The sequence below is a fragment of the Hyla sarda genome, chromosome 5 (assembly GCF_029499605.1).
Source record: "Hyla sarda isolate aHylSar1 chromosome 5, aHylSar1.hap1, whole genome shotgun sequence".
Classification (NCBI taxonomy): domain Eukaryota; kingdom Metazoa; phylum Chordata; class Amphibia; order Anura; family Hylidae; genus Hyla; species Hyla sarda.
Window position 1 is genome coordinate 291239331 of NC_079193.1, and position 27826 is coordinate 291267156.

A 27826-nucleotide genomic window follows, 5' to 3' on the forward strand; every position below is an offset into this window, starting at 1 on the left:
CGGGCATACCTGATTACATACCTACAATATTGCTCCCAGCCTTATAGAATGGTGTGTGGCACGGCCGGAAGTCAGGTTCCCAGCCCAGTAAGATGGTGTGTGACGCAACCGGAAGCCAAGTGCCCTGTGTAAAACACGTAACATAGAACGTGACATACAGCGCGAACGGAAATGGGGCATCGCGCGCAGTATGTAATATGTACCAAAGCAGGAAGTGTGGCATAACCAAACAAAAGAGTAAGCCGGATGTGGGGCGATGGAAACAAATGCTGACGGAAGTGGGAATGACCTGCAGAGAGCTGGGACCAAACAAAGGCTACCATCAGTAACACACTATGCCGCCAGGGACTCAAATCGTGCAGTGCCAGACGTGTCCCCCAGCTTAAGCCAGTACATGTCCAGGCCGTTCTGAAGTTTGCTAGAGAGCATTTGGATGATGAGAATGTCATATGGTCTGGGGAAAGCAAAGTAGAACTTTTTGGTAAAAACTCAACTCGTCGTGTTTGGAGGAGAAAGAATGCTGAGTTGCATCCAAAGAACACCATACCTACTGTGAAGCATGGGGGAGGAAACATCATGCTTTGGGGCTGTTTTTCAGCAAAGGGACCAGGACAACTGACCCGTGTAAAGGAAGGAATGAATGGGGCCATGTATCGTGAGATTTTGTGTGAAAATTTCCTATCAGCAAGAGCATTGAAGATGAAACGTGGCTGGGTCTGTTACGCCGAGCGCTCCGGGTCCCCGCTCCTCCCCGGAGCGCTCGCTTCACTCTCTCCGCTGCAGCGCTCCGGTCACGTCCTCTGACCCGGGGCGCTGCGATCCCGCTGCCAGCCGGGATGCGATTCGCGATGCGGGTAGCGCCCGCTCGCGATGCGCACCCCGGCTCCCCTACCTGACTCGCTCCCCGTCTGTTCTGTCCCGGCGCGCGCGGCCCCGCTCCCTAGGGCGCGCGCGCGCCGGGTCTCTGCGATTTAAAGGGCCACTGCGCCGCTGATTGGCGCAGTGGTTCCAATTAGGGTAATCACCTGTGCACTTCCCTATATTACCTCACTTCCCTTGCACTCCCTTGCCGGATCTTGTTGCCTTAGTGCCAGTGAAAGCGTTCCTTGTGTGTTCCTTGCCTGTGTTTCCAGACCTTCTGCCGTTGCCCCTGACTACGATCCTTGCTGCCTGCCCCGACCTTCTGCTACGTCCGACCTTGCTTCTGCCTACTCCCCTGTACCGCGCCTATCTTCAGCAGCCAGAGAGGTGAGCCGTTGCTAGTGGATACGACCTGGTCACTACCGCCGCAGCAAGACCATCCCGCTTTGCGGCGGGCTCTGGTGAAAACCAGTAGTGGCTTAGAACCGGTCCACTAGCACGGTCCACGCCAATCCCTCTCTGGCACAGAGGGTCCACTACCTGCCAGCCGGCATCGTGACAGTAGATCCGGCCATGGATCCCGCTGAAGTTCCTCTGCCAGTTGTCGCTGACCTCACCACGGTGGTCGCCCAGCAGTCACAACAGATAGCGCAACAAGGCCAACAGCTGTCTCAACTGACCGTTATGCTACAACAGTTACTACCACAGCTTCAGCAGTCATCTCCTCCGCCAGCTCCTGCACCTCCTCCGCAGCGAGTGGCCGCTCCTGGGATACGCTTATCCTTACCGGATAAATTTGATGGGGACTCTAAGTTTTGCCGTGGCTTTCTTTCCCAATGTTCCCTGCATCTGGAGATGATGTCGGACCTGTTTCCCACTGAAAGGTCTAAGGTGGCTTTCGTAGTCAGTCTTCTGTCCGGAAAAGCCCTGTCATGGGCCACACCGCTCTGGGACCGCAATGACCCCGTCACTGCCTCTGTACACTCCTTCTTCTCGGAAATCCGAAGTGTCTTTGAGGAACCTGCCCGAGCCTCTTCTGCTGAGACTGCCCTGTTGAACCTGGTCCAGGGTAATTCTTCCGTTGGCGAGTATGCCGTACAGTTCCGTACACTTGCTTCAGAATTGTCCTGGAATAATGAGGCCCTCTGCGCGACCTTCAAAAAAGGCCTATCCAGCAACATTAAAGATGTTCTGGCCGCACGAGAAATTCCTGCTAATCTACATGAACTTATTCACCTAGCCACTCGCATTGACATGCGTTTTTCTGAAAGGCGTCAGGAACTCCGCCAAGATATGGACTCTGTTCGCACGAGGCGTTTCGTCTCCTCGGCTCCTCTCTCCTCTGGTCCCCTGCAATCTGTTCCTGTGCCTCCCGCCGTGGAGGCTATGCAGGTCGACCGGTCTCGCCTGACACCTCAAGAGAGGACACGACGCCGTATGGAGAACCTCTGCCTGTACTGTGCTAGTACCGAACACTTCCTGAGGGATTGTCCTATCCGTCCTCCCCGCCTGGAAAGACGTACGCTGACTCCGCACAAAGGTGAGACAGTCCTTGATGTCTTCTCTGCTTCTCCACGTCTTACTGTGCCTGTGCGGATGTCTGCCTCTGCCTTCTCCTTCTCTACGGTGGCCTTCTTGGACTCTGGATCTGCAGGAAATTTTATTTTGGCCTCTCTCGTCTACAGGTTCAACATCCCGGTGACCAGTCTCGCCAGACCCCTCTACATCAATTGTGTAAATAATGAAAGATTGGACTGTACCATACGTTTCTGCACGGAGCCCCTTCTTATGAGCATCGGATCTCATCATGAGAGGATTGAACTTTTGGTCCTCCCCAATTGCACCTCAGAAATTCTCCTTGGACTTCCCTGGCTTCAACTTCATTCCCCAACCCTGGATTGGTCCACTGGGGAGATCAAGAGTTGGGGGTCCTCTTGTTCCAAGAACTGTCTAAAACCGGTTCCCAGTAACCCTTGCCGTAACTCTGTGGTTCCTCCAGTAACCGGTCTCCCTAAGGCCTATATGGACTTCGCGGATGTTTTCTGCAAAAAACAAGCTGAGACTCTACCTCCTCACAGGCCTTATGATTGCCCTATCGACCTCCTCCCGGGCACTACTCCACCCCGGGGCAGAATTTATCCTCTCTCTGCCCCAGAGACTCTTGCCATGTCCGAATACGTCCAGGAGAATCTAAAAAAGGGCTTTATCCGTAAATCCTCCTCTCCTGCCGGAGCCGGATTTTTCTTTGTGTCCAAAAAAGATGGCTCCCTACGTCCTTGCATTGACTACCGCGGTCTTAATAAAATCACGGTTAAGAACCGCTACCCCTTACCCCTCATCTCTGAACTCTTTGATCGCCTCCAAGGTGCCCACATCTTCACTAAATTGGACTTAAGAGGCGCCTATAACCTCATCCGCATCAGAGAGGGGGACGAGTGGAAAACGGCATTTAACACCAGAGATGGACACTTTGAGTATCTGGTCATGCCCTTTGGACTGTGCAATGCCCCTGCCGTCTTCCAAGACTTTGTCAATGAAATTTTTCGTGATCTGTTATACTCCTGTGTTATTGTATATCTGGACGATATCCTAATTTTTTCTGCCAATCTAGAAGAACACCGCCAGCATGTCCGTATGGTTCTTCAGAGACTTCGTGACAACCAACTCTATGCCAAAATTGAGAAATGTCTGTTTGAATGCCAATCTCTTCCTTTTCTAGGATATTTGGTCTCTGGCCAGGGACTACAGATGGATCCAGACAAACTCTCTGCCGTCTTAGATTGGCCACGCCCCTCCGGACTCCGTGCTATCCAACGCTTTTTGGGGTTCGCCAATTATTACAGGCAATTTATTCCACATTTTTCTACCATTGTGGCTCCTATCGTGGCTTTAACCAAAAAAAATGCTGATCCCAAGTCCTGGCCTCCTCAAGCAGAAGACGCCTTTAAACGACTCAAGTCTGCCTTTTCTTCGGCTCCCGTGCTCTCCAGACCTGACCCTTCCAAACCCTTCCTATTGGAGGTTGATGCCTCCTCAGTGGGAGCTGGAGCTGTTCTTCTACAAAAAAATTCTTCCGGGCATGCTGTCACTTGTGGTTTTTTCTCTAGGACCTTCTCTCCAGCGGAGAGGAACTACTCCATCGGGGATCGAGAGCTTCTAGCCATTAAATTAGCACTTGAGGAATGGAGGCATCTGCTGGAGGGATCAAGATTTCCTGTTATTATCTACACCGACCACAAGAACCTCTCCTACCTCCAGTCTGCCCAACGGCTGAATCCTCGCCAGGCCCGGTGGTCTCTGTTCTTTGCCCGATTTAATTTTGAGATTCACTTTCGTCCTGCCGATAAGAACATTAGGGCCGATGCTCTCTCTCGTTCCTCGGATGCCTCAGAAGTTGATCTCCCTCCGCAACACATCATTCCACCTGACTGCCTGATCTCCACTTCTCCTGCCTCCATCAGGCAGACTCCTCCAGGAAAGACCTTTGTTTCTCCACGCCAACGCCTCGGAATCCTCAAATGGGGTCACTCCTCCCATCTCGCAGGTCATGCGGGCATCAAGAAATCTGTGCAACTCATCTCCCGCTTCTATTGGTGGCCGACTCTGGAGACGGATGTTGTGGACTTTGTGCGAGCCTGCACTATCTGTGCCCGGGATAAGACTCCTCGCCAGAAGCCCGCTGGTTTTCTTCATCCTCTGCCTGTCCCCGAACAGCCTTGGTCTCTGATTGGTATGGATTTTATTACTGATTTACCCCCTTCCCGTGGCAACACTGTTATTTGGGTGGTCGTTGATCGATTCTCCAAAATGGCACATTTCATCCCTCTTCCTGGTCTTCCTTCTGCGCCTCAGTTGGCTAAACAATTTTTTGTACACATTTTTCGTCTTCACGGGTTGCCTACGCAGATTGTCTCGGATAGAGGTGTCCAATTCGTGTCTAAATTCTGGAGGGCTCTCTGTAAACAACTCAAGATTAAATTAAATTTTTCCTCTGCATATCATCCCCAGTCCAATGGACAAGTAGAAAGAATTAACCAGATCTTGGGTGATTATTTGCGACATTTTGTTTCCTCCCGCCAGGATGACTGGGCAGATCTCCTCCCATGGGCCGAATTCTCGTATAACTTCAGGGTCTCTGAGTCTTCCTCTAAATCCCCATTTTTCGTGGTGTACGGCCGTCACCCTCTTCCCCCCCTCCCTACCCCCTTGCCCTCTGGTCTGCCCGCTGTGGATGAAATTTCTCGTGACCTTTCCATTATATGGAGAGAGACCCAAAATTCTCTCTTACAGGCTTCTTCACGCATGAAGAGGTTCGCGGATAAGAAAAGAAGAGCTCCCCCCGTTTTTTCCCCTGGAGACAAGGTATGGCTCTCCGCTAAATATGTCCGCTTCCGTGTCCCTAGCTACAAGTTGGGACCACGCTATCTTGGTCCTTTCAAAATTTTGTGTCAAATTAATCCTGTCTCTTATAAACTTCTTCTTCCTCCTTCTCTTCGTATCCCTAATGCCTTTCACGTCTCTCTTCTCAAACCACTCATCCTCAACCGTTTTTCTCCCAAATCTGTTCCTCCCACTCCTGTTTCCGGCTCCTCGGACGTCTTCTCGGTCAAGGAAATTTTGGCTGCCAAAAAGGTCAGAGGGAAAAATTTTTTTTTAGTAGACTGGGAGGGTTGTGGTCCTGAAGAGAGATCCTGGGAACCTGAGGACAACATCCTTGACAAAAGTCTGCTCCTCAGGTTCTCAGGCTCCAAGAAGAGGGGGAGACCCAAGGGGGGGGGTACTGTTACGCCGAGCGCTCCGGGTCCCCGCTCCTCCCCGGAGCGCTCGCTTCACTCTCTCCGCTGCAGCGCTCCGGTCACGTCCTCTGACCCGGGGCGCTGCGATCCCGCTGCCAGCCGGGATGCGATTCGCGATGCGGGTAGCGCCCGCTCGCGATGCGCACCCCGGCTCCCCTACCTGACTCGCTCCCCGTCTGTTCTGTCCCGGCGCGCGCGGCCCCGCTCCCTAGGGCGCGCGCGCGCCGGGTCTCTGCGATTTAAAGGGCCACTGCGCCGCTGATTGGCGCAGTGGTTCCAATTAGGGTAATCACCTGTGCACTTCCCTATATTACCTCACTTCCCTTGCACTCCCTTGCCGGATCTTGTTGCCTTAGTGCCAGTGAAAGCGTTCCTTGTGTGTTCCTTGCCTGTGTTTCCAGACCTTCTGCCGTTGCCCCTGACTACGATCCTTGCTGCCTGCCCCGACCTTCTGCTACGTCCGACCTTGCTTCTGCCTACTCCCCTGTACCGCGCCTATCTTCAGCAGCCAGAGAGGTGAGCCGTTGCTAGTGGATACGACCTGGTCACTACCGCCGCAGCAAGACCATCCCGCTTTGCGGCGGGCTCTGGTGAAAACCAGTAGTGGCTTAGAACCGGTCCACTAGCACGGTCCACGCCAATCCCTCTCTGGCACAGAGGGTCCACTACCTGCCAGCCGGCATCGTGACAGGGTCTTTCAGCATTACAATGATCCCAAACACACCACCCGGGCAATGAAGGAGTGGCTTCGTAAGAAGCATTTCAAGGTCCTGGAGTGGCATAGCCAGTCTCCAGATCTCATCCCCATAGAAACCTTTGGAGAGAGTTGAACGTCTGTGTTGCCCAGCGACAGCCCCAAAACATCCCTAGAGGAGATCTGCATGGAGGACCTGGCCAAAATACCAGCAACAGTGTGGGAAAACCTTGTGAAGACTTACAGAAAACGTTTGAACTCTGTCATTGCCAAGAAAGGGTATATAACAAAGTATTGAGATTAACTTTTGTTATTGGACAAATACTTATTTTCCACCAGAATTAGCAAATTCTTTAAAAATCTGACGTGATTTTATGGATATTTTTTTTCTTTCTCATTATGTCTCTCATAGTTGAGGTATACCTATGATGAAAATTACAGGCCTCATCTTTTTAAGTGGGAGAACTTTTTAGTGGCTGACTAAATACTTTTTTTGCCCCACTGTAAATACATTGGCCCAGATTTATCAATCTGCCTGAAACCTGTCTGGTTTTGCCCATAGCAATCAAGTTTGGTATTGTGTAATGTTGCATACAAGGAATACATTGGTAAACACAAGGGGGGAGATTCATCAAAACTTGACCAACCAATCAGATCGCTTCTTTCATTTTTGAAAAGGCCTTTGAAAAAATAAAAGAATGGGCAACTGGTCAACTTTTTCTCTACACAGGTCTTGATGAATCTCAATAAGACCAGAGCCAAAGCGGCAGCATTTTTTAGAGTGTATCAGTATGTTCACATTGAGGATATTCAGCAAAGAAAGTTTCAGCAATAAGTGCTTACAGTATGTTTGTGGCAAACAGGACTTCTCTGGTTGGTTCCGCTGGAAGATGGAGCATGTTCATTCTTTCGCTGGAACCCAAATCCTCATCGGAAGTTTAGTTGCAGAACTTCCATTGTGTGAACACAGCAAAGGAATACCCGTTGTAGTCAAAGGGACTGTGAGGCAAGGTAGAATTCATACTAAATTATTTGCACATTCTACCTGGCAAATCCAGATCCCCCTTCTGTCCAACTGCACTAGAGGGACATCATTAGAAGTCTATGAAGCCTGTCTAGTGCAACTGGATGGAGATCGCAGCGAGCCGGGGAGTGAAGCGCCCCCACTGAATGCTTGTCCCCACTAATGCTAATTATCGGTGGCAGTTCCTGACCAATCAAAACTTTTGACATGTCATTTTTTAAATTTTTTTTTTTAATTTAAGGAAGGAAACCGATTTGGACACAGCTGCACAGCTAACTCACAGGATCTCCGGACCAGTACCCCAACACAGCCTGAGAACTCTCTGGGGAAATCTTGGTGGGCCTGAGGAAGGCATTAGTCTGTGCCTAAACGAGTCATCCTTACTGTAATCAATAAATTGTACGTTGTCCTGTGCTGGCCTGAGTCCTTCATTTGCCTTCAAGTTTTGAGCAGCGCCTCCAAGACCATTTTTTTGCTTGTATGTTCGTTTACTCACAGGATAAGAAGCCAAAATGTTGAGATCCAACCACTGAGAACCCCACCAACAACATGAATGTTGGGGAAATCTAATCATAAATGAAGTGAGTGCATTGTGTGTTTTTAGCCAGCGCTACATTTTCTATGCGGCTTCTTGCAAAACTCTAAACAAAATTTCAATGTGTTCTTGTCATTGATGGGATCCCAACAATGGACCCCCAACAAACAGCTTGTTACACTCTATTCTGTAAGACAGGAATACCCCTTTTACAAAGAGACTATTGTTTTTGACCAACTGAATCACTGACATGTCGACAGTAATAAAATCCATCAATGACTTAAAAAAGTATTTAGCAAAAAAAAACTCTTACTGTAAATGTACAAAAGTAGGAAGATTTATTGTTTTATTTCGTTTTTTTGTGCTGTATATTTAAAAAAAAAAAAAAAAAAAAAAAGAGAATGCAAAACAAAAGGGATTTCAGTAAATAACATAATTTTAACATCGGCATTAAAACAGCATAAAATACAAGTTAGATCTAAAAATACAGGATACCCCAACAGTACAATAGCCATAAACGCTAATAATGCATGTAAATCAATTCATGGCACATTCCAGAGATGCTTCATTTCAGAAGAAACTTTTTTCCAAATTAATTTCTATTGTCTATATTAATGTTAAGACAATTGTTGTGCTTATAAAAGAGAAGAAACAAAATGCATAAAGCCGATACCAGCTCCAGCTCTTCATTAAAAATGAAAGAAAGCTTTGTAAGATACGCAATGAATGGAATAAATAATAAAATACAAATGGATTTTTGGTATAGGCAGTATTTTTTGAAAGAACAGTTACTTTAAAGGAGTTCTCCAGGATCACAATATTAAAGGCCTATCCTTATTCAATTCACTTGGTAAACAATTAAAGAAACATGGACTAGTATAGGCCATCCATTCTGTAGTTCTAGAGATATCCTCTAATAAAGATAATATCAAGTTTTGCACAGAGAGGGAACTATGCATCCTATACTGGAGCCCCTCGAGTTTTGTCACATTTACATTAGTGTAAAAGTGTTACGTAGCAGGCTAAGTTTCCTGGCCAACCAGAATCATAATGATCATAATGCCGCCAGAATATACCGAAAGCATCCACTACTTTATTATCAGGGCTGACTCCATGACAGATCATCTTAAGCAACAAGTCTGCCCTTAAGCAACAAGTATATTTCACTTAGTTCAGATTTTAGTTAAATGGGCACTGTCAAAATACAAAAACTTTTATATTTTGTACAACATTAACCTTTCTAATATACTTCATAAAAAAATGTTATTCCATTTTCATAGGAATCATAGCTTATAAAATCATGGCTTTGCCCAAGCTGAAGCACAGGCATGGAGCCAATAAGTGAGGGTGGGCTAGCACTCCTCTGTGCTCTGTCCTGTCTGACAGCACTCATCTGTGCTCTCTTCTGTCTGATAGTACTCCTCTGTGCTCTCTCCTGTCTGATAGTACTCCTCTGTGCTCTCTCCTGTCTGATAGCACTCCTCTGTGCTCTCTCCTGTCTGATAGGACTCCTCTGTGCTCTCTCCTGTCTGATAGGACTCCTCTGTGCTCTCTCCTATCTGATAGGACTCCTCTGTGCTCTCTCCTGTCTGATAGAACTCCTCTGTGCTCTCTCCTGTCTGATAGCACTCCTCTGTGCTCTCTCCTGTCTGATAGGACTCCTCTGTGCTCTCTCCTGTCTGATAGTACTTCCCTGTGCTCTTTCCTGTCTGATAGGACTCAGTACTCTCTCCTGTCTGATAGGACTCCTCTGTGCTCTCTCCTGTCTGATAGGACTCCTCTGTGCTCTTTCCTGTCTGATAGGACTAAGTGCTCTCTCCTGTCTGATAGGACTCCTCTGTGCTCTCTCCTGTCTGATAGGACTCCTCTGTGCTCTCTCCTGTCTGATAGGACTCCTCTGTGCTCTCTCCGGACTGATAGGACTCCTCTGTGCTCTCTCCTGTCTGATAGGACTCCTCTGTGCTCTCTCCTGTCTGATAGAACTCCTCTGTGCTCTCTCCTATGCATCCTATACTGGAGCCCCTTGAGTTTTGTCACATTTACATTAGTGTAAAAGTGTTACGTAGCAGGCTAAGTTTCCTGGCCAACCAGAATCATAATGATCATAATGCCGCCAGAATATACCGAAAGCATCCACTACTTTATTATCAGGGCTGTCTCCATGACAGATCATCTTAAGCAACAAGTATATTTCACTTAGTTCAGATTTTAGTTAAATGGGCACTGTCAAAATACAAAAACTTTTATATGTTGTAAAACATTAACCTTTCTAATATACTTCATAAAAAAATGTTATTCCATTTTCATAGGAACCATAGCTTATAAAATCATGGCTTTGCCCAAGCTGAAGCACAGGCATGGAGCCAATAAGTGAGGGTGGGCTAGCACTCCTCTGTGCGCTCTCCAGTCTGATAGCACTCCTTTGTGCTCTCTCCTGTCTGACAGCACTCCTCTGTGGTCTCTTCTGTCTGATAGTACTCCTCTGTGCTCTCTCCTGTCTGATAGTACTCCTCTGTGCTCGCTCCTGTCTGATAGCACTCCTCTGTGCTCTCTCCTGTCTGATAGTACTCCTCTGTGCTCTCTCCTGTCTGATAGCACTCCTCTGTGCTCTTTCCTGTCTGATAGGACTCAGTGCTCTCTCCTGTCTGATAGGACTCCTCTGTGCTCTCTCCTGTCTGATAGAACTCCTCTGTGCTCTCTCCTATGCATCCTATACCTGAGCCCCTCGAGTTTTGTCACATTTACATTAGTGTAAAAGTGCTATGTAGCAGGCTAAGTTTCCTGGTCAACCAATTTAGGAGAGTGTAGTGATCATAATGCTGCCAGAATATACCGAAAGCATCCACTACTTTATTATCAGGGCTGTCTCCATGACAGATCATCTTAAGCAACAAGTCTGCCCTTTAGCAACAATTATATTTCAATTAGTTCAGATTTTGGTTAAATGGGCACTGTCAAAATACAAAAACTTTTTATATGTTGTAAATCTTGGCAAAACATGAACCTTTCTAATATACTTCATAAAAAAATGTTATTTCATTTTCACAGGAATCATAGCTTATAAAATCATGGCTTTGCCCAAGCTGAAGCACAGGCATGGAGCCAATAAGTGAGGGTGGGCTAGCACTCCTCTATGCTCTCTCCTATCTGATAGCACTCCTCTGTGCTCTCTCCTGTCTTATAGTACTCCTCTGTGTTCTCTCCTGTCTTATAGTACTCCTCTGTGCTCTCTCCTGTCTGATAGCACTCCCGTGTTCTCTCCTGTCTGATAGTACTCCACTGTGCTCTCTCCTGTCTGATAGCACTTTTCTGTGCTCTCTCCTGTCTGATAGCACTCCCATGTGCTCTCTCCTGTCTGATAGTACTCCTCTGTGCTCTCTCCTGTCTGATAGTACTCCTCTATGCTCTCTCCTTTCCTATCAGAGTGCTATCCCACCCTCACGTACTGGACTTTGTCCCTGCCTGTGTTTCAGCTTGGACAAAGCTATGATTTATACAAAAAGGAAATACAATTTTCTTATAAAATATATTCGAAAGGTTAATGTTTTGCCAAGTTGTACAACATATAACATGTTTTTTGAATCTGACAGTTCTCATTTAAAGTATGACTTGTTCTGACAAGAAAGAATAAGAAACTAAACAGCAGCCCCATATGTTCTCCCATCCCCCTATCAGGTGAAGAAACCCTTTAAAATTGATTTTCGACAGCAGACCTATGAGCTGCCAGTTCTATTGATAATAGTGGGGAGGCCATTGAGGGCACGCCAACCAACCTGTTCCCTAGTTAATAGAGATGGCCTAGCAAATGCAGTCATTCTCTACTGAAATTAATGGTAGTCTCTGTCCTCACGGCAGTCACTTCCAACATCATTACTGTGCCATGAATTCATCTTTGTATGAGACACAAAGCATATTTGCAGTTTGCAATTGTCTACAAAAGAGGTAGTTTCTTGCCCCATGACCTTTAGATATGCTGTATAAAAAGTGGCCACAATTTGTGCAATGTATGGCACACTGCATAATCTCAATGATTTTACAGTGGTATTAGAAAAAAACAGGACAGACCTGGGGACTAGTAGGTTGCTGCACCCATACACAACCTTGTGGGGAAGACAACCAGGAATGAAGATGATTTCTCTTGATGTTAAGATAGCACAGCAGGGCTACCAGTGCCACGGAAAGGCTAGGTTCACATCTGAAGCTTGCTTTACACTCATGGTATACATTGGAAAACTGGCCAACTAGTAAGCGGACATATACCAAAGGTTGTCGTCCTCTTGAGTCCTGCCAAAAAAAAAACTGTATACATTGGGGGAGATTTATCAATGGATTTAGACTGTTTTTTCCTGTCTAAATTTGTCGCACAGAATGTCGCAGTCTAAATATGTGCGACTTTTACTTTAGAGGATTTTTAGAACATGATGCGTTCTAGTCTATTTTAGACAGAAAAATGCATTGGTGCTGAATTTATCAAAAGCGACTTTTCGTCGAAAAGTCATATTGGCCGAAAGTACGCTGAAATGTCAGACCATGCTGGAACAGGTTTAAATACAGTCTAAACCATAGATCCCGTGTGCCCTTTGATAATAAAGCGCACAACAGACCGGCCTAACCCTCTGTAGGTTTGTCTATATTGATGCAGGAAACAGACAACTTTGATAAATCTCCCCCAATGTGTTCAATCAGATTTTACCCAATAGAACAGTTGGCAACAGGTTATATAGGGTAAAATCAGTTTGTTTGCTATATGTGGATGTCTTCAGGACTGGCAGCAATCCTGAGAAAAATAAGTTGAACGTCCGAGGTTTAAGCCGTCACTGGGTCATATAAACACCAACAAATAGAACATCAGTCACTTATTCCAAAATTGCAAAAAGCTTTATTAATTACAATAATATAAAATTACACATATGCATAAAAACCTGAGAGATTAGCATTGAGAATAAACAGATACAGATGAAAAGCAGTACTAGAGATGGACGTACACGTACGTGTACGTCCATCTCTAGTACTGCTTTTCATCTGTATCTGTTTATTCTCAGTCCTAATCTCTCAGGTTTTTATGCATATGTGTAATTTTATATTATTGTAATTAATAAAGCTTTTTGCAATTTTGGATTAAGTGACTGGTGTTCTATTTGTTGGTGAACTCTGCCTAAAAGAGAAAACTGAATGCAATAGCCAAAGTGTTGCATTGTAGCCTTTACCTGACTTTTGGCTTTACAAGACACTGGCACAATTTACAGTAAGTGCTTATACTCTATTGATCAGAGCTGAAATCAGAACTTTGTATGAAGCCTTCAGAAATGTACATATTGCACAGTTACACATCAATAACATGATTTATCAAACCCTATACTATTTACACAATTGTACAACAAAGAAGAAACCAAATGTATGATCAGGTACGCAACCGCACTTTATTCTTCTTTACGTCTCCAGTGAAATCTCTCCAATAGGGCTCGGAAAATGTTTCCAGGAATTCTCTGGTGTCTGTCTATCAATGACTGAATTGCACATTTTGCCTGTAAGAAAAAATAAATGACACAGCCATTTGGATAAATAATGTTTGACCAACTTTGTGTTGATAATAATACATAGAGGGGCATTTGTCAAAAGCTGTAAAAGAAAAAGTTAAATAGCCCATGGCAACAAACCCTCACTATTCAAAGGCCCTTTATAAAAAAAAAAATAAAAAAAAATTATAATAATAATAATAATAATAATAAAAAAAAAGCAATCTGATTTTTCCTTTGAGAAAACTTTTCAAGTCTATTTACTGTAGTGTTAGGTAAACAGACCAGGATGGCATTACTAGAAATGCACTGAATATCAGTATTGGCTGTCTCTGCAGGGTAATCTGAAATGCTTGTTAAAGGGGTACCCCGCTGGAAAACCAATTTTTTTTTAATTAACTGGTACCACGAAGTTAAACAGATTTGTAAATTACTTCTAATTAAAAATCTTAATCCTTCCAGTACTTATCAGCTGCTGTATATGAGAGGAATTTGTATATTTCCTTTCTTTGTAGAGTTCTTTTCAGTCTGACCACGGTGTTCTCTGCTGACACCTCTGTCCGTATCAGGAACTGTCCAGCAGGATAGATTTTCTATGGGGATTTGCTAGTACTCTGGGCAGTTCCTGACATGGACAGAGGTGTCAGCAGTAAGGCTGAATAGAATTCCAGAAAGAAATATTACTTTCTCTGAAGCATATAGCAGCTGATAAGTACAGGAAGGATTAAGATTTTTTAATAGAAGTAATTTACAAATCTGTTTAACTTTCTGGCACCAGATGATTTAAAAAAATAAAAAAAGGTTTTCCACAGGAGTACCCCTTTAAGAATGACTTCTGAGTACAAGCTCCAGCCTATCTGGTGGTTAAAGAGCTAATTTCCATCACAGCAATGTGAGAATATCTGTAAAAAGTCAGGCAACTAAATCCCCATTAAGAAAGAAACATGAATGCTGCTCATACTAAGACTCATACAAACTGATATTGTAGCTGAAGAACCTAGATTTGCAGGCACTGGAGATTAGTTAGGTTTCATCCAAGAATATTTTCCTGTCTAAATACAGAATAATAGCATTTGATTAATAGGGCACTTACACAGGGCATCTAATAATTGATCTCTGTTTTCCCTTTCAACAGGATTCAATTATTCATTAACAGGATTAAATATTGATAGCATGAGCAGCATGAGGAGTCAGAGCCCCAGGCAGCCATTGTACTGACCATTGTGTGAGCTGCAAGCTTAAAAGAGCATAAAGGGGGCCCAGAGTCTGCCATCCCCACCCTGACCACAGGGCTGGAACACTGAGCACCCAGCAGCATCTGACCAAGTCTAGCATGAAGACCCGGTCACTGAAGGTGTGTGCCTAATAGGAAGGATGCTGCGCTAACATGAGCAGTGCAGCCCATCAACCAGCTCTTAGGTGGGGGTGCTGAAAGATGGAACCCCACTGTTTACATATTGATAACTTATCCTAAGGATAGGACATAAATAGAAAAAAAAAAACAGGAAAACTCCTTTCATTCATGTAGCTATCCATGAGACTGGGATTGGGATTTTAAAGGGGTATTCCGCTGGAAAACATTTTCTTTCAAATCAACTGGTGCCAGGAAGTTGAACAGTTTTTTTGAATTTCCTTTCTGTCTGACCACAGTGCTCTCTGCTGACACCTCTGTACATGTTAGGAACTGTCCAGAGAAAGAGAGGTTTGCTATGGGGATTTGCTCCTACTCTGGACAGTTCATAAAATGAACAGAGGTGTCAGCAGAGAGCACTGAGGTCAGGCAAAAAGGAAATTCAAAAATAAAAGAACTTCCTCTGTAGTATACAGTGGCTAATAAGTACTGGATGAATAAAGATTTTTAAATAGAAGTAATTTACAAATATGTTTAACTTTCTGGCACAAGTTGATTTAAAAAACATTTTTTCCAGCGGGGTACCCCTTTAAGAGATTTTAACCCCTTAAGGACCAGGACCATTTTGGCCTTAAGGACCAGACCAATTTTATTTTAGCATTTTCGTTTTTTCCTCCTCGCCTTTTAAAAATCATAACTCTCTTATATTTCCATCCACAGCAGCAATTTTGGATTTTTTTTTATTTTTTTACATTTACGCCGTTCACCGTACGGGATAATTAACAATATATTTTAATAGTTCAGACTTTTACGCATGCGGCGATACGAAATATGTGTATACATTTTATTTATTTATTTTTTTACACTTTTTATGTCCCCATAGGGGACTATTCATAGCAATTATTTGATTGTTAAAGGAGTACTCCTGCTCCGTCCTGCCCTGGCTGCAAAATAAATGAAAATGAACCATCACTCACCTCCCTGGGTTCCCGCGGAGCGCCACTACAGCTGATAGGTCCTCTGGTCCATGTCGTTCATACTTCTGGGTGTAACAAAGCGTCACATGGCGCTCAGCCATTTTCCCTCCTGAAGACGCTACGGATGTAGTGAAACATGTAGAGGGGGCATTTACAGCATTTTAACTAGCGGGAGTTGGTGTGCTATCTACGGTGATACTGCAGCCCACCTGGGATACTTGATACATACACAGTGGCTAACTGTATATAATCCAAATACTATTATTAAGCACACCAACCCGTGATTTTAAGTGAATACACTCATCATTTAATATACACTTATTATTTAATTCTAATCTGAATACAAATAAAAGTTAAGTTTTAGGGGTGGGATTTAATAAGGGTATCAGTGAACCTGGGTTTCCCAGGGTCAAAGGTGTTTTTCAGCCTATCACCGTCCGCCGTGATGTTCTGCCTCGGCCGGCGATAGGCTGAGCGCCATGTGACGCTTCGTTACACCCAGAAGTATGAAGAGGATGGACCGGAGGACCGATCAGCTGTAGTGGCGCTCCGCGGGAACCCAGAGAGGTGAGTGATGGTTCATTTTCATTTATTTTGCAGCCTGGGCAGGACGGAGCAGGAATACTCTGCACTAGAGTACTCCTTTAATACTGTGCAGTGCTATGTATAGGACATAGCAATGATCAGTATTATCGGTCATTTTCTGCTCTGGTCTGCTCGATCTCAGACCAGAGCAGAAGACCCTGGGATACAGCCGGAGACAGGTGAGGGGACCTCCGGCTGCCATGCTGGATGATCGGATCCCGGCGGCAGCGCTTCGGGCGATCCGATCATCCATTCAAAGTACCACACTGCGATCGCGGATGTCCGGGACCTGCCGCTCCTGTGCTCGCAATCATGGCGGCACGTAAATGCACGTCATGGTGCGTTAAGTACCACGTCACAATGACATACATTTACGTCCATTGTCGTTAAGAGGTTTAGTTGTCTGATACCCTGTGTCCAGTGGGCTATTGATTTCTCCAGGGTCTTGCAATGTGCAAACAGAAAATAGTTCTCTGTGGTTACTGTATTAAAGTGCCCATACCGCCTTCAGCTCATCTGGACAACTTTCTAAGGTTAATGGTGGCCTCCTACTCTCTGTTGTCAGATAATGAAGGTGGAGAGGAGGGTCGAGCATGTTGGATTTTCACAGAAGACCCTTTTTATCTGGGAGGGATAAGCTGGTGCCAAAGCTGTCTGGTTGTGGCTTACTCTTCTTCCCCCCCCCAAAAGAAAGCACAATGTTTGGCTGTAGTTGCGCTCCGCGGGAACCCCGGGAGGTGAGTGATGGTTCATTTTCATTTATTTTGCAGCCTGGGCAGGATGGAGCAGGAATACTCTGCACTAGAGTACTCCTTTAAAAGGGGTTATCCAGGAAAAAACTTTTTTTTTATATATATCAACTGGTTCCAAAAAGTTAAACAGATTTGTAAATTACTTCTATTAAAAAATATTAATCCTTTCAGTACTTATGAGCTTCTGTAGTTAAGGTTGTTCTTTTCTGTCTAAGTGCTCTCTGATGACACGTGTCTCGGGAACTGCCCAGTTTAGAAGAGGTTTGCTATGGGGATTTGCTTCTAAACTGGGCGGTTCCCAAGACACGTGTCATCAGAGAGCACTTAGACAGAAAAGGACAACCTTAACTTCAGAAGCTCATAAGTACTGAAAGGATTAAGATTTTTTATTAAAAGTAATTTACAAATCTGTTTAACTTTCTGGAGCCAGTAGATATATAAAAAAAAAAAGTTTTTTCCTGGATAATTCCTTTAATAACGGTACTGTAAATCAACTAGGTCTTCTAAGATGTGCCAAAATTCTTAAAACCATGGCCCAGATATATCAAACTATGTGAGAGAAAAAATGTAGTGATTTTCCTACAGCAACCAATCACAGCTCAGCTAACGAGCTCTGGTAATGTGAAAGCTGAGCTGTGATTGGTTCTTGTGGGGAAATCTCTCATATAGTTTGATAAATCTGGGCCGTATCCTTACCTTTTCTGCTAGTTCGTCTGCTGTGATATTTGGGTCATACTGGATGGGATCACCGAGGTATGTGCGAAATTTTACTGGGAATCCACCGTACACAGGAACTAGTGGTATCTTATACTTCTCATACAGCCACCTAAATATCCCTGTGAAAGGAAAGAGAAATTAACATCTATGTTTTACAACAGGTCAATCAATGAGAAATAGTCCTTTAGGGTATGTTCACAAGTGGCAGATACACAGCAGACTTTCCCAATTAACATCAACATCAAATCCACCACATGTGAATATACCCTTAAAGGGGCTTTCCAACTGTAAAAAAATTATGGCGTGATGCAAAGGTTTCTATTGCCCTCTGTGCAGTCTATTTACTTCAATAGATCATCAGTGTTCATTTCTGAGCATTTGGCTCAAGGGGTTATGGCTTCATTCACTCTGTGTCAGTTCAACGCAGTCAATCTGCACTGGTCCTGGGGACCTGACACCTGCTGATCAAACAGCAATGGCCTATTCCAAATTATCAATGTTTTGCTCCCAGGAAACCCCCTTTAAAGGGGTACTCCGCCCCTAGACATCTTATCCCCTATCCAAAGGGGATAAGATGTCAGATCACGGGGGTCCCGCTGCTGGGGACCCCCGGGATCTCGGCTGCAGCACCCACCTCAACGGCTTCCGGCAACGCTGGAGGCTTCGGATCCCAAGCACGCGAGTGGAAGAGTGTGACATCATGACCCCGCCCCCGTGTGACGTCACGCCCCACCCCTCAATGCACGTCTATGGGAGGGGGCGTGACGGCAGTCACGCCCCCTCCCATAGACTTGCATTGAGGGGCGGGGCGTGACATCACACGGGGGCGGAGTTGTGAAGTCACGCTCTTCCGCAGTCACGCCCCCTCCCATAGACTTGCATTGAGGGGCTGGGCGTGACGTCACACGGGGGCGGAGTTGTGACGTCATGCTCTTCCGCAGCCACGCCCCCTCCCATAGACTTGCATTGAGGAGCGGGCGTGACGTCACACGGGGCGGAGCCGTGACATCACGCTCTGCCGCAGTCACGCCCCCTCCCACAGACTTGCATTGAGGAGCGGGGCGTGACATCACACGGGGGCGGAGTCGTGACGTCACGCTCTTCCGCTCGTGTGGTCGAGATCCGAAGCCTCCAGCATTGCCGGAAGCCGTTGGGGTGGGTGGGTGCTGCAGCCGAGATCCCGGGGGTCCCCTGGAGACCTCTGGGGACCCCCACGATCTGACATCTTATCCCCTATCCTTTGGATAGGGGCTAAGATGTCTAGGGGCAGAGTACCCCTTTAAGTTACAGACTTATTTTTACAACAAAAACAGGAACTATTACTTATTTAGAGAAAAATTATTTAGATTTACTGCTGCAATGCGGTGAGCAACATTGAGCTGCTAAAATGAAGCTATATGTACTCAATAAAGATTATACATTGTTTAAGAAATTCTGCAACTTTACAACATAATTCTAGTACCTAGTGTTGGTCGTAAAACTGCTTTGCTTGCTACATGAGAGAGCGCTGATATTGCAATGAATCCAAGGTTTCAAGAGTAGTGTTGTGACTATGCACATCAAGCTAAATGGAGGACTTTATTACTGGTAACATTTCCAGTTTACATGACAATACGCTGGACTACATAAAGATAAACTAAGGTTATGCAAAATACTTATGCAAAGAGAGAGATCTTACGTAAACAACCAAGAGATCGGAATCCTTCCCGGACATTTTGTGTAAACATTGGAATAATGGACTAAAGGGGGAAAAAAAAATAAGAAAAAAAGAAGAAAGATAAAATACATTTTCTCCAACTACAGCTAAATTCACACAAATATCTTACAATAAGGAATTATGTAAGGGTACACATATCTGTTAGCTGTAGATTTTCTGCTTGGAAAATCTGCAGCATTTAAAGAAGATGCAAAGTGGCTGAGATTTAAAACTGCAGAAAATATGCTACAGAAAAAAAAAAGGCACGAGATGAAGCAACAGCACGCTTCCATTTCACAGTGTATCATGCCCGCAGCCAGGACCATGCTAGATGTCCAGCGCGGGTAATGTGCAAAAAATCTTCATCTTTATTATTTAAAAGCCAGCACTACAGGAAGAAAAATGACGCATTTTAAGTGCCAGTCTGCACCCTTAATCATACATAAAATCAAACGTGAAACAGTACACATATATAGGGAAACGTAGGGTCAGCCCACTCCAGGCCAACAGGATTAGGGCGCACCTCACGTTTAATCCCTCACATAAATAAAGGGGGTTAAACGTGAGGTCCGCCCTAATCCTGTTGGCCTGGAGTGGGCTGACCCTACGTTTCCCTATATATGTGTACTGTTTCACATTTGATTTTATGTATGATTAAGGGTGCAGATTGGCACTTAAAACGCATCATTTTTCTTCCTGTAGTGCTGGCTTATAAATAATAAAGACAAAGATTTTTTGCACATTACCCGCCCTGGACATCTCTACTTTCTTTTAGAAAAAAAAATGTGCACAATATCTGGGAAAAAAAATAGGGTACAAACATAAAATCTGCAGTGTGACAATTTTTGAGTGGGAAATGCAATACATTTGTTGCACATTTTTTCTTGTTGATTTACCCCTTAAAGGTTTTTTTTTTTCAGGATGGGACAATCAGAGCCCTTCTGACAACTATAAACTTAATTTTTCTGTAGACAGGGCTGAAATAAGGCTTATTTTTTGCATTGTAATATTTTTATTTTGTTACTACCACTTTTGTTTTGATGGGATTTTTTTTTTGTTTTTATTCATTTTTTTCTGACAAGATATGACAAAAAAATCTGCAATGATGGGGTTTAGCATTTCTTACACTTACCCCCTTGTTAGGGGGGGGGGGGGGGATTTTATGTATATTATTAAAAAAAATTACATTTATCTTAAAATTTTAAGTCCCACTTACACTTTACACTTTGTAAGGACTTTATATGCAATAATTGGCTTGAAATGTACTGTTCAGTGCTATGTGAGGTGTAAAATGAATGTAAAAATGTATGCAATAACAGTACATATCTTTTTGTGCAGCATACTTAGGCAGAATGCACAAGAAAATTGGAGATCCTGCTTCATGGAAGAGTGTAAGAGACCACCGACCGCTATTTGTACTCATTGGATCCCCGCTATCGTACTGTGGGGGTCCGATAAGTCCCCGAACCCACCACATCTGACATTTTCCCTATAGATGCCATGATCGGAACGGATAGCATCCAAAACTTACTTGCTATGAAGCAACTGCAGTTCCTGTGCTCGCTTCATAGCCGTGCCCTAAATATACAAAGCTGTGCACGAAGTAACATGATGAAGCACTATACATTTACGGTAAAAGGAGAAGCCAAGGTCTACAGTGTTGCAGATTTTGCTAAGAAAACATTGCAGTAATGTGCAGCAAAGCCTACTATTGCAGATTTGTAACATTTCAACTTATCCAAACATGAATTGATGCAGATTTTTGTGTGCCCTTCCCTTCTTCCCCACTTGAAAATGTATGAACAAATTGACAACTTGATGTTACCATTCTACTCAATTGGGTGTGTCTCTACTCATGCCGACAGTGCCAAATTATTGCTGACCATCTTCAACCATGTAAAGACACATCCTATTGATATTTCTACCTTTTCAGGAAGAATATGTAGAAAAAAATGTTCTAACATTGTTATATACAACTATTCCTAGACATTTCAGAAGATCTGACAGATTAAAGGAAAAACTGGATGCTGTTGTTCAGAAAAATTTGGCGCAGCTTGCAAATTGTTTAGTCTTTTTGCTAACACAAGTATTAGCCAACATTACCACTTGAGCATCGATTGCCACTTGTGCAAAACCTGTGCGATTCCCCCACATGATAATATAGGTTTCATCACTAAACAGGGCTTCCCGCACTCCTCCAGGAGAGATACCCAAGAGGTGGCCATTCTTCAGAGCTTTCACACACTCTTCCTTTGGTCCATGGATTACACTAAACACTTCAAGTAATGGTTTGAAGCCTGTTATAGAAATATTATTACATTATATGATTGATAAAACTCCTAGCTGAGATATAATACTGCATATATCAATAATTTATTAATTATAAATCAATAATGTGAAACATGATCTGCTATCAACAAATAATTGTCTATATCTTTATTAGGGATAAGTCACAAAGACTGATATATTATTTTTCATGTTATTATAAAATCACTACAGTGAAGGAATAACATTATTAGATCCCCTGATGAAATGATCAGTCTAAAATTTTAATGGTAGGTTCATTTGAACATTGAGAGAATAAGTATTCTCTTTATGAATTGAATTGATTTGCATTCTACTCATCTGAATGATTCAGATATTTATTGGTATACATCAGACGAGTCTGTACATGTGCTTTCTTGAGCAGGGGACCTTATGGGCACTGCAGGATTTCAGTCCTTCATAGCGTAGTGTGTTACCATTTGTTTTCTTAAAAGGTAATTTTTTTAATTTGACTATTCTACAGGGGCTGTTCATAATATAGTGTCTGTACCCGTGTGTGACGTTTTTCTCACAATTCTTCTGTGATTTTCACTCCAATATTTATTTTTACCAGCATACAAAATGACTGTTGTCTCAGATTTTCCCCAGCTTGCAATGGCGCAGAGACCTGACTCACTAGTCAGCTGATGACAGGGAGCCTGTCTGCTTCAATGGGTGGAGGGATCGCTTGGTGGGAGAGAGATCAATCTGCAAAAGCTGTAGGCACCCTGATTGAAAACCACACTGATTTGAATGGATGCAGCTCATTTATGTTTCAATGGGTTGGGTGGCTGATGTGTGGGAGGAAGATGGAATTGTGGGATTTGTAGTCAAAAAAAAGAAAAGTCAAACAGGAAATACTAGTTCACAAAAAGCTAGCCACAGTGTTATGGTAATCTCACAACATAGCCATTTAGCCCCAAGACAAGCACAGATCCTTCCTAAGCATGTCCATTACTGTCTGCCAGGTACGTACTAAAATCACCTTATGGTGGATAACCCCTTTAATGGCTATGGTCCCAACTGCTGTGACATCATTGACAAGATCTTGCTGATTTCTCATGATCATCGAAACTCCACAGGGGGGGGGGTAAAGCCCCTGACCAAGGGAGATTGACATTTATTTTGTTATTCTTCCATTTCTGAATAATTGCACAAACTGTTGTGAACTTCTCACCAAGCTGCTTGGCGGTGGTCTTGTAGCCAATTCCAGCCTTGTGTAGGTCTAAATCCCTGACAGCCTTGGACAGCTCTTTGGTCTCGGCCATAGTGGAGAGTTAGGAATGGGATTGTTTAATTTTTTTTCTGTGAACAGGTGTCTTAGTAAAATGCAAATTAATTCATAACTTATTTGAAATGTTTTTTTTCAGTTTTTTGTTGCTGTTATTCTGTCTTTCTGTTCAAATAAACCAACTATTAAAATGATAGACTGATCACTTCTTTGTCTGTGGGTAAACTTACAAAATCAGCAGTGGATAAAATAATTTTTTTTCTCCACTGTAGGTATTATCCTCAATGATATTGAAGAGGATGTAGCTAGCTTCTTTTCCTACTCGGGTTTAAATACAAATTATTACAGCTGGGAGCCTGGACAATAACTATTGAACCACCTACCTTAAAGTCTCAAGAGGTAGGAAACGCCTGCTACCTCACATTGTTTTTTTAGTTATGGACGGGGACAGGTTAGAAAATGAAGTAACTCATACTCACCCACCCTGTTGCACCCATGCTCTGGCCATTGTTACTGCACATGCACCAGTCCCGGGAATAGCGAGGATTCAGCGAGAGGGTGAAAGGTTTAGGCGCATGCGCTCTGCAGACAGAGCGCTGCGCTCACAGGGCATGAGACTCCACGTCACTAGGACGTGGAGTTGAAGGCAATTCTTATGCTAATTAAGGGGGCGAGCTTAGGAGTTTTAGAGGCAGACAGCCGGCAGGGGCCCCGCCTTGAAGCGCGATGCAGGGGCCAAACAACTGAATTTTACTGGCGCAGAACTCAGTGGCAATTGGAGGAAGAAAAGTAAGTGACCCCTCATTGGATTTCTGTTCACCCACACTATAAGCCAGTGTATTGGGTTTAGTGTGGGTGAACTTGGTGACAGTTTTCCTTTAAAGGATCTTTTACACAGGGTAATTATTGTTCTGTGTAAAAGACCCAGCGATCAGCTGACAGGCCAGTAAAGGCTTGTTCACTGGCTGATCCCTGGGATTGTGACACCTAAAAATCACTGTCAGCCAGCCACACATTTAAGCAGTTAGATCAGTAAAGAAAGCATTAGAAAGAGGTATATATGTCACCGCTGACCTCCACTAAAAAGCAACAATGATTCACCATGCAAAATTCTCATTCTTGCTTTTAAAGTAGTTTTAGTAAGACAGGGACAGAATGCCACACTAATGTCTAATAAATTGTAGGTTTTCATGACTGGCTCTAGATATAATAGTGACATACCCCAATGATCGCTTTCAAATACCATAGCACCATTACTTACCTGGTATTTTGAAAACAAAGTGGTCCCCCACTGTGTGACAAGTCCTTCCTTTCAGGAGAATGACCTTTGCTACAAAATAATAATAGTCTATGGGAAGCGCTCCGTGATAGTACACAATTAGTGCAGGCCCATTCTCCGGAATTTTCTCCAAGCCATGAATTTCATAACCTATATAAATAAAGAGAATAAAATACAGGCCTCATGTAAGTTCTATTATTTAAAGCAAAAAAGAAAGAAAGCCATTCACACAAATCTGGTATTTATAGAAACATGAATCCTCTTACTACACTAAGGCCTATCCCTGCACAGCAGGCACTAGAACAGCAGTGATGAAACGGACCCTTATGGGTATAAGTTAAAAGAGTTTTACCATAATTACAGTTTATCACTTATCCACAGGATAGGTGATCGGCATCTGACTGGTGGGGGTCCAACCACAGCGTCCTAGGAATGAAGGTCCCAAGTGCCTTTAAACTGAGGGTTTGAGTATATGTGCTTCACCCAGCACCCAGCTGTCTTTCGTAGTCCCATAAACTTTTAATGAAACAGCCGTGCACATACTCCACATAAATGGAGCATTCTCATGATCATGGGGTCCAAGTGGTCAGACCCCCAACATTTAGACCCTTATTACCTATCCTGTGATAGGAGATCAGCTGGTTGAATAATATGTATGGACTCCTCATTCCCACAGCTCTATACTGAAATATACTCCTTTATACTTCTTATTCCTTTTGAATGAAAATTGTAAAAGAGTCAAATCTGATTGACAGTCGGGGAGTGAAGTGCACGCCAATGTGCACTTCAGGCAGCTATAACGCACAATTGCAGAGGGTCTTGGGACATGGTGCGATCAAAACTTTTAACATGTTTAGACAACAGTCAAAAGTTTATTTGAAATAGTAACAAGTTTGACGATGTAAATGGTTGGCTTGATATACGCAAGCTAAATGTTGGGAGACCTTCCAAATGTAAAGCAATAAAACTAATGGGGAAACACAAATCACAAGGATGACACCTTACTAATATATCAGCTTCCAAGCTAGTTTAATCGGTTGGAAGAGGATTACAAAGAGGTTTTCTCACCAATAACACTGAATCCCCATCCTGTGGTAGATCAGTGTGAAGCACCCTAAAATTATCAGAATAGAGGAGCCCTTCCCTGCTCCCCAGGAGGCCACAGTAAGGTAGAATTACATGGAGTGCTGGCCGAGCATGTGTGCTGCCATTCTATACAACTAACTCTGTGGTAGGTATAGAAAGAGAGTCTCCTAGTGAGAAGAGATAGGGGTCCCTGGTTCTACAGACATAGGTAAGTGATAAATGGTATAGGTGGATAAATATAAGTAAAAGCTTGGGATGTCTGATCGCTAAGATGTCTGATCGCGGGGGTGCCACTGCTGGGGACCCCCGTGATCTCCCTGCTGCACCCAACATTTGTTTAAAGCGCCGGGTGCAGCGCTGGAGGCTCATGATGTCACGATCATGCCCCGCTCTTGATGTAGCGGCCAAGTCCCCTTAATGCAAGCCTATGGGAGGGGGCATGACGGACGTCACGCCCTCTCCCAAAGACTTGCATTGAGGGGGCATGGCCATGATGTCACGAGTCTCCGCCCTGCATCGCCAGTCATCCGGCACCGAGCGAAGTTCGCTCCGTGCACCGGATGTCTGGGGTGCCGCAGCAGAGATCGCGGGGGTCCCCTGCGGTGGGACCCTGCGATTAGACATCTTATCCCCTATCCTTTGGATAGGAGATAAGATGTCTATGGCCGGAGTACCTCTTTAATATACAGAACATATCTAAATTTTTAATATACAGGAAATAATAATCCATTATTCAAAATATATTGTTGAATTATACATTGTTTTATCACTGCTGGAGGAGCTATTGATATATACAAGTAAAAATACATTATTTTCCAAAAGATTTCCAATTATATATTCTGGAACTGGATTCTACAATGGAACAGTCAATGACTCTAAGTTGCTCCACTGTGGAATCCTGTTTACCTTGTACCCGTGGATACCTGGCTGCATGGCAACATCCCTGCATCAAAGCATAAGCCCGCATGTCCAACTCCTGGCCCTGCCACCAGACATCTGCGTGAAGGGGCGGCAGTGCGTCCTATTGTTTACCAGGCACAGCTCAGTATATGTTGTAGGGCCTGTGCCTGGTATTACAGCTCACTACTGCCCAGTCCTATTCAAATATATTGGACAGAGCTGCAGTATCAAGCATAGCCAATACAAGCTGTGTGTAGTAAAAAATGTTGTGTGCATGACATCCCCTTCAATAAGATGATCGGTGGGGTTATTGGGGACCATTAATCTGATACTGATGGTTGATTATTAAATGGGTACTCTGGTGGAAAAAAATTATTTTAAATCAACTGGTGCCAGAAAATCTTTACCCTTCCAGTACTTTTTAGCAGCTGTAGGCTACAGAGGAAATTCTTTTCTTTTTTGTCTTATCCACAGTGCTCTCTGCTGACACCTAATGCCTGTAACAGGAACTGTCCAGAGCAGGAGAAAATCCCCCTAGCAAACCTATGCTGCTCTGGACAGTTCCTAACACGGACAGAAGTGTCAGCAGAGAGCACTGTGGAAAAGACAAAAAAGAAATTAAAAAAAAATTTGCGCTGTAGCATACAGCTGCTAAAAAGTACTGGAAGGGTAAAGAATTTTTAATAGAAGTAATTTACAAATATGTTTAACTTTCTGGCATCAGTTCATGTAAAAAAAAAAAAAAAAGTTTTCCACCGGAGTACCCCTTTAATATTTGGAAACCCTGTGAAGATCTAATCAGGTATAACATGTGCCTATAAGTGTAGTCCAGGCCAATAACTATTCAATAAATTGTTATACAATGATGCTGTCCCAGAGATTACATTGCTTGGTTCATAGCATTTAGCCAACAAATATGTTACAGTAATCCAGGTTTTAGCATCTACTACTGTTGTCATTACTGCTAACAAGCATTTAATTTTTACCATGCCATATTGTAGCATGCCCATCCCAAAGTGATGCCAATGTTTTCCGGGCGCCATCCCATATACTGTTGGAATATGCTTCTTTCAGTTCGTTTTTGCGCTTGTACACGAGAAGGAAAAGGATGGACAGGTAGAGAAAAAGGACAATAATGAAGGGCAGAATGAAAACTATTATTAGTGGTGTGAAGACCCACATGAGATAGTCTAGGTAATTTAGATAATCCTCCAAATTGTCCAACTCTAGCCAGTCCAGAAGGATTTCCATGAGGCAGGTTAGAGAGGAGAGTGTTGGGCCTATGTCACATGACCCGTTCTGAGCTTGCATCTTTATTGATGAATCTAAGGCACAGACAGGCAAGGTCAACGGCTTCGGTTCTCCATCCTATAAGAAAAGCCAATAATAAATTAGGGCCAAACACTTAACGTAGTTATCCTTAAATACTTTATCCAATGTCACTGTTCGCTTGTCAGTGATGACCACAACTACCCAACCTCTGGGACCCCCCACTGATCCCAAGTATGAAGAGGTCACAGTA

The 27826-nt window shown here is 43.9% G+C and overlaps 1 protein-coding gene across 12 annotated transcripts in view; it reads right to left on the reverse strand.

Annotated features, from left to right (window-relative positions):
- Positions 1-13019: 13019 nt before the first annotated feature.
- TMEM68 (transmembrane protein 68) overlaps positions 13020-27826 on the reverse strand; it is a 204579-nt gene continuing 189772 nt past the window's right edge. For 5 of the 12 annotated variants that reach the window (XM_056521950.1, XM_056521951.1, XM_056521952.1 and 2 more), the window contains 6 exons: positions 27291-27672; positions 24301-24468; positions 21608-21801; positions 19487-19547; positions 17788-17927; positions 13020-13435 (listed from right to left, as the gene is read on the reverse strand). In XM_056521950.1, the coding sequence (XP_056377925.1) occupies positions 13331-13435; positions 17788-17927; positions 19487-19547; positions 21608-21801; positions 24301-24468; positions 27291-27615 (993 nt within the window). In that variant the 5' untranslated portion in view covers positions 27616-27672 and the 3' untranslated portion in view covers positions 13020-13330. Of the gene's footprint in view, positions 13436-14399; positions 14479-17787; positions 17928-19486; positions 19548-21607; positions 21802-24300; positions 24469-27290; positions 27673-27826 lie in introns of all 12 variants that reach the window. The other 7 variants (XM_056521959.1, XM_056521958.1, XM_056521960.1 and 4 more) reach the window with 4 other exon arrangements.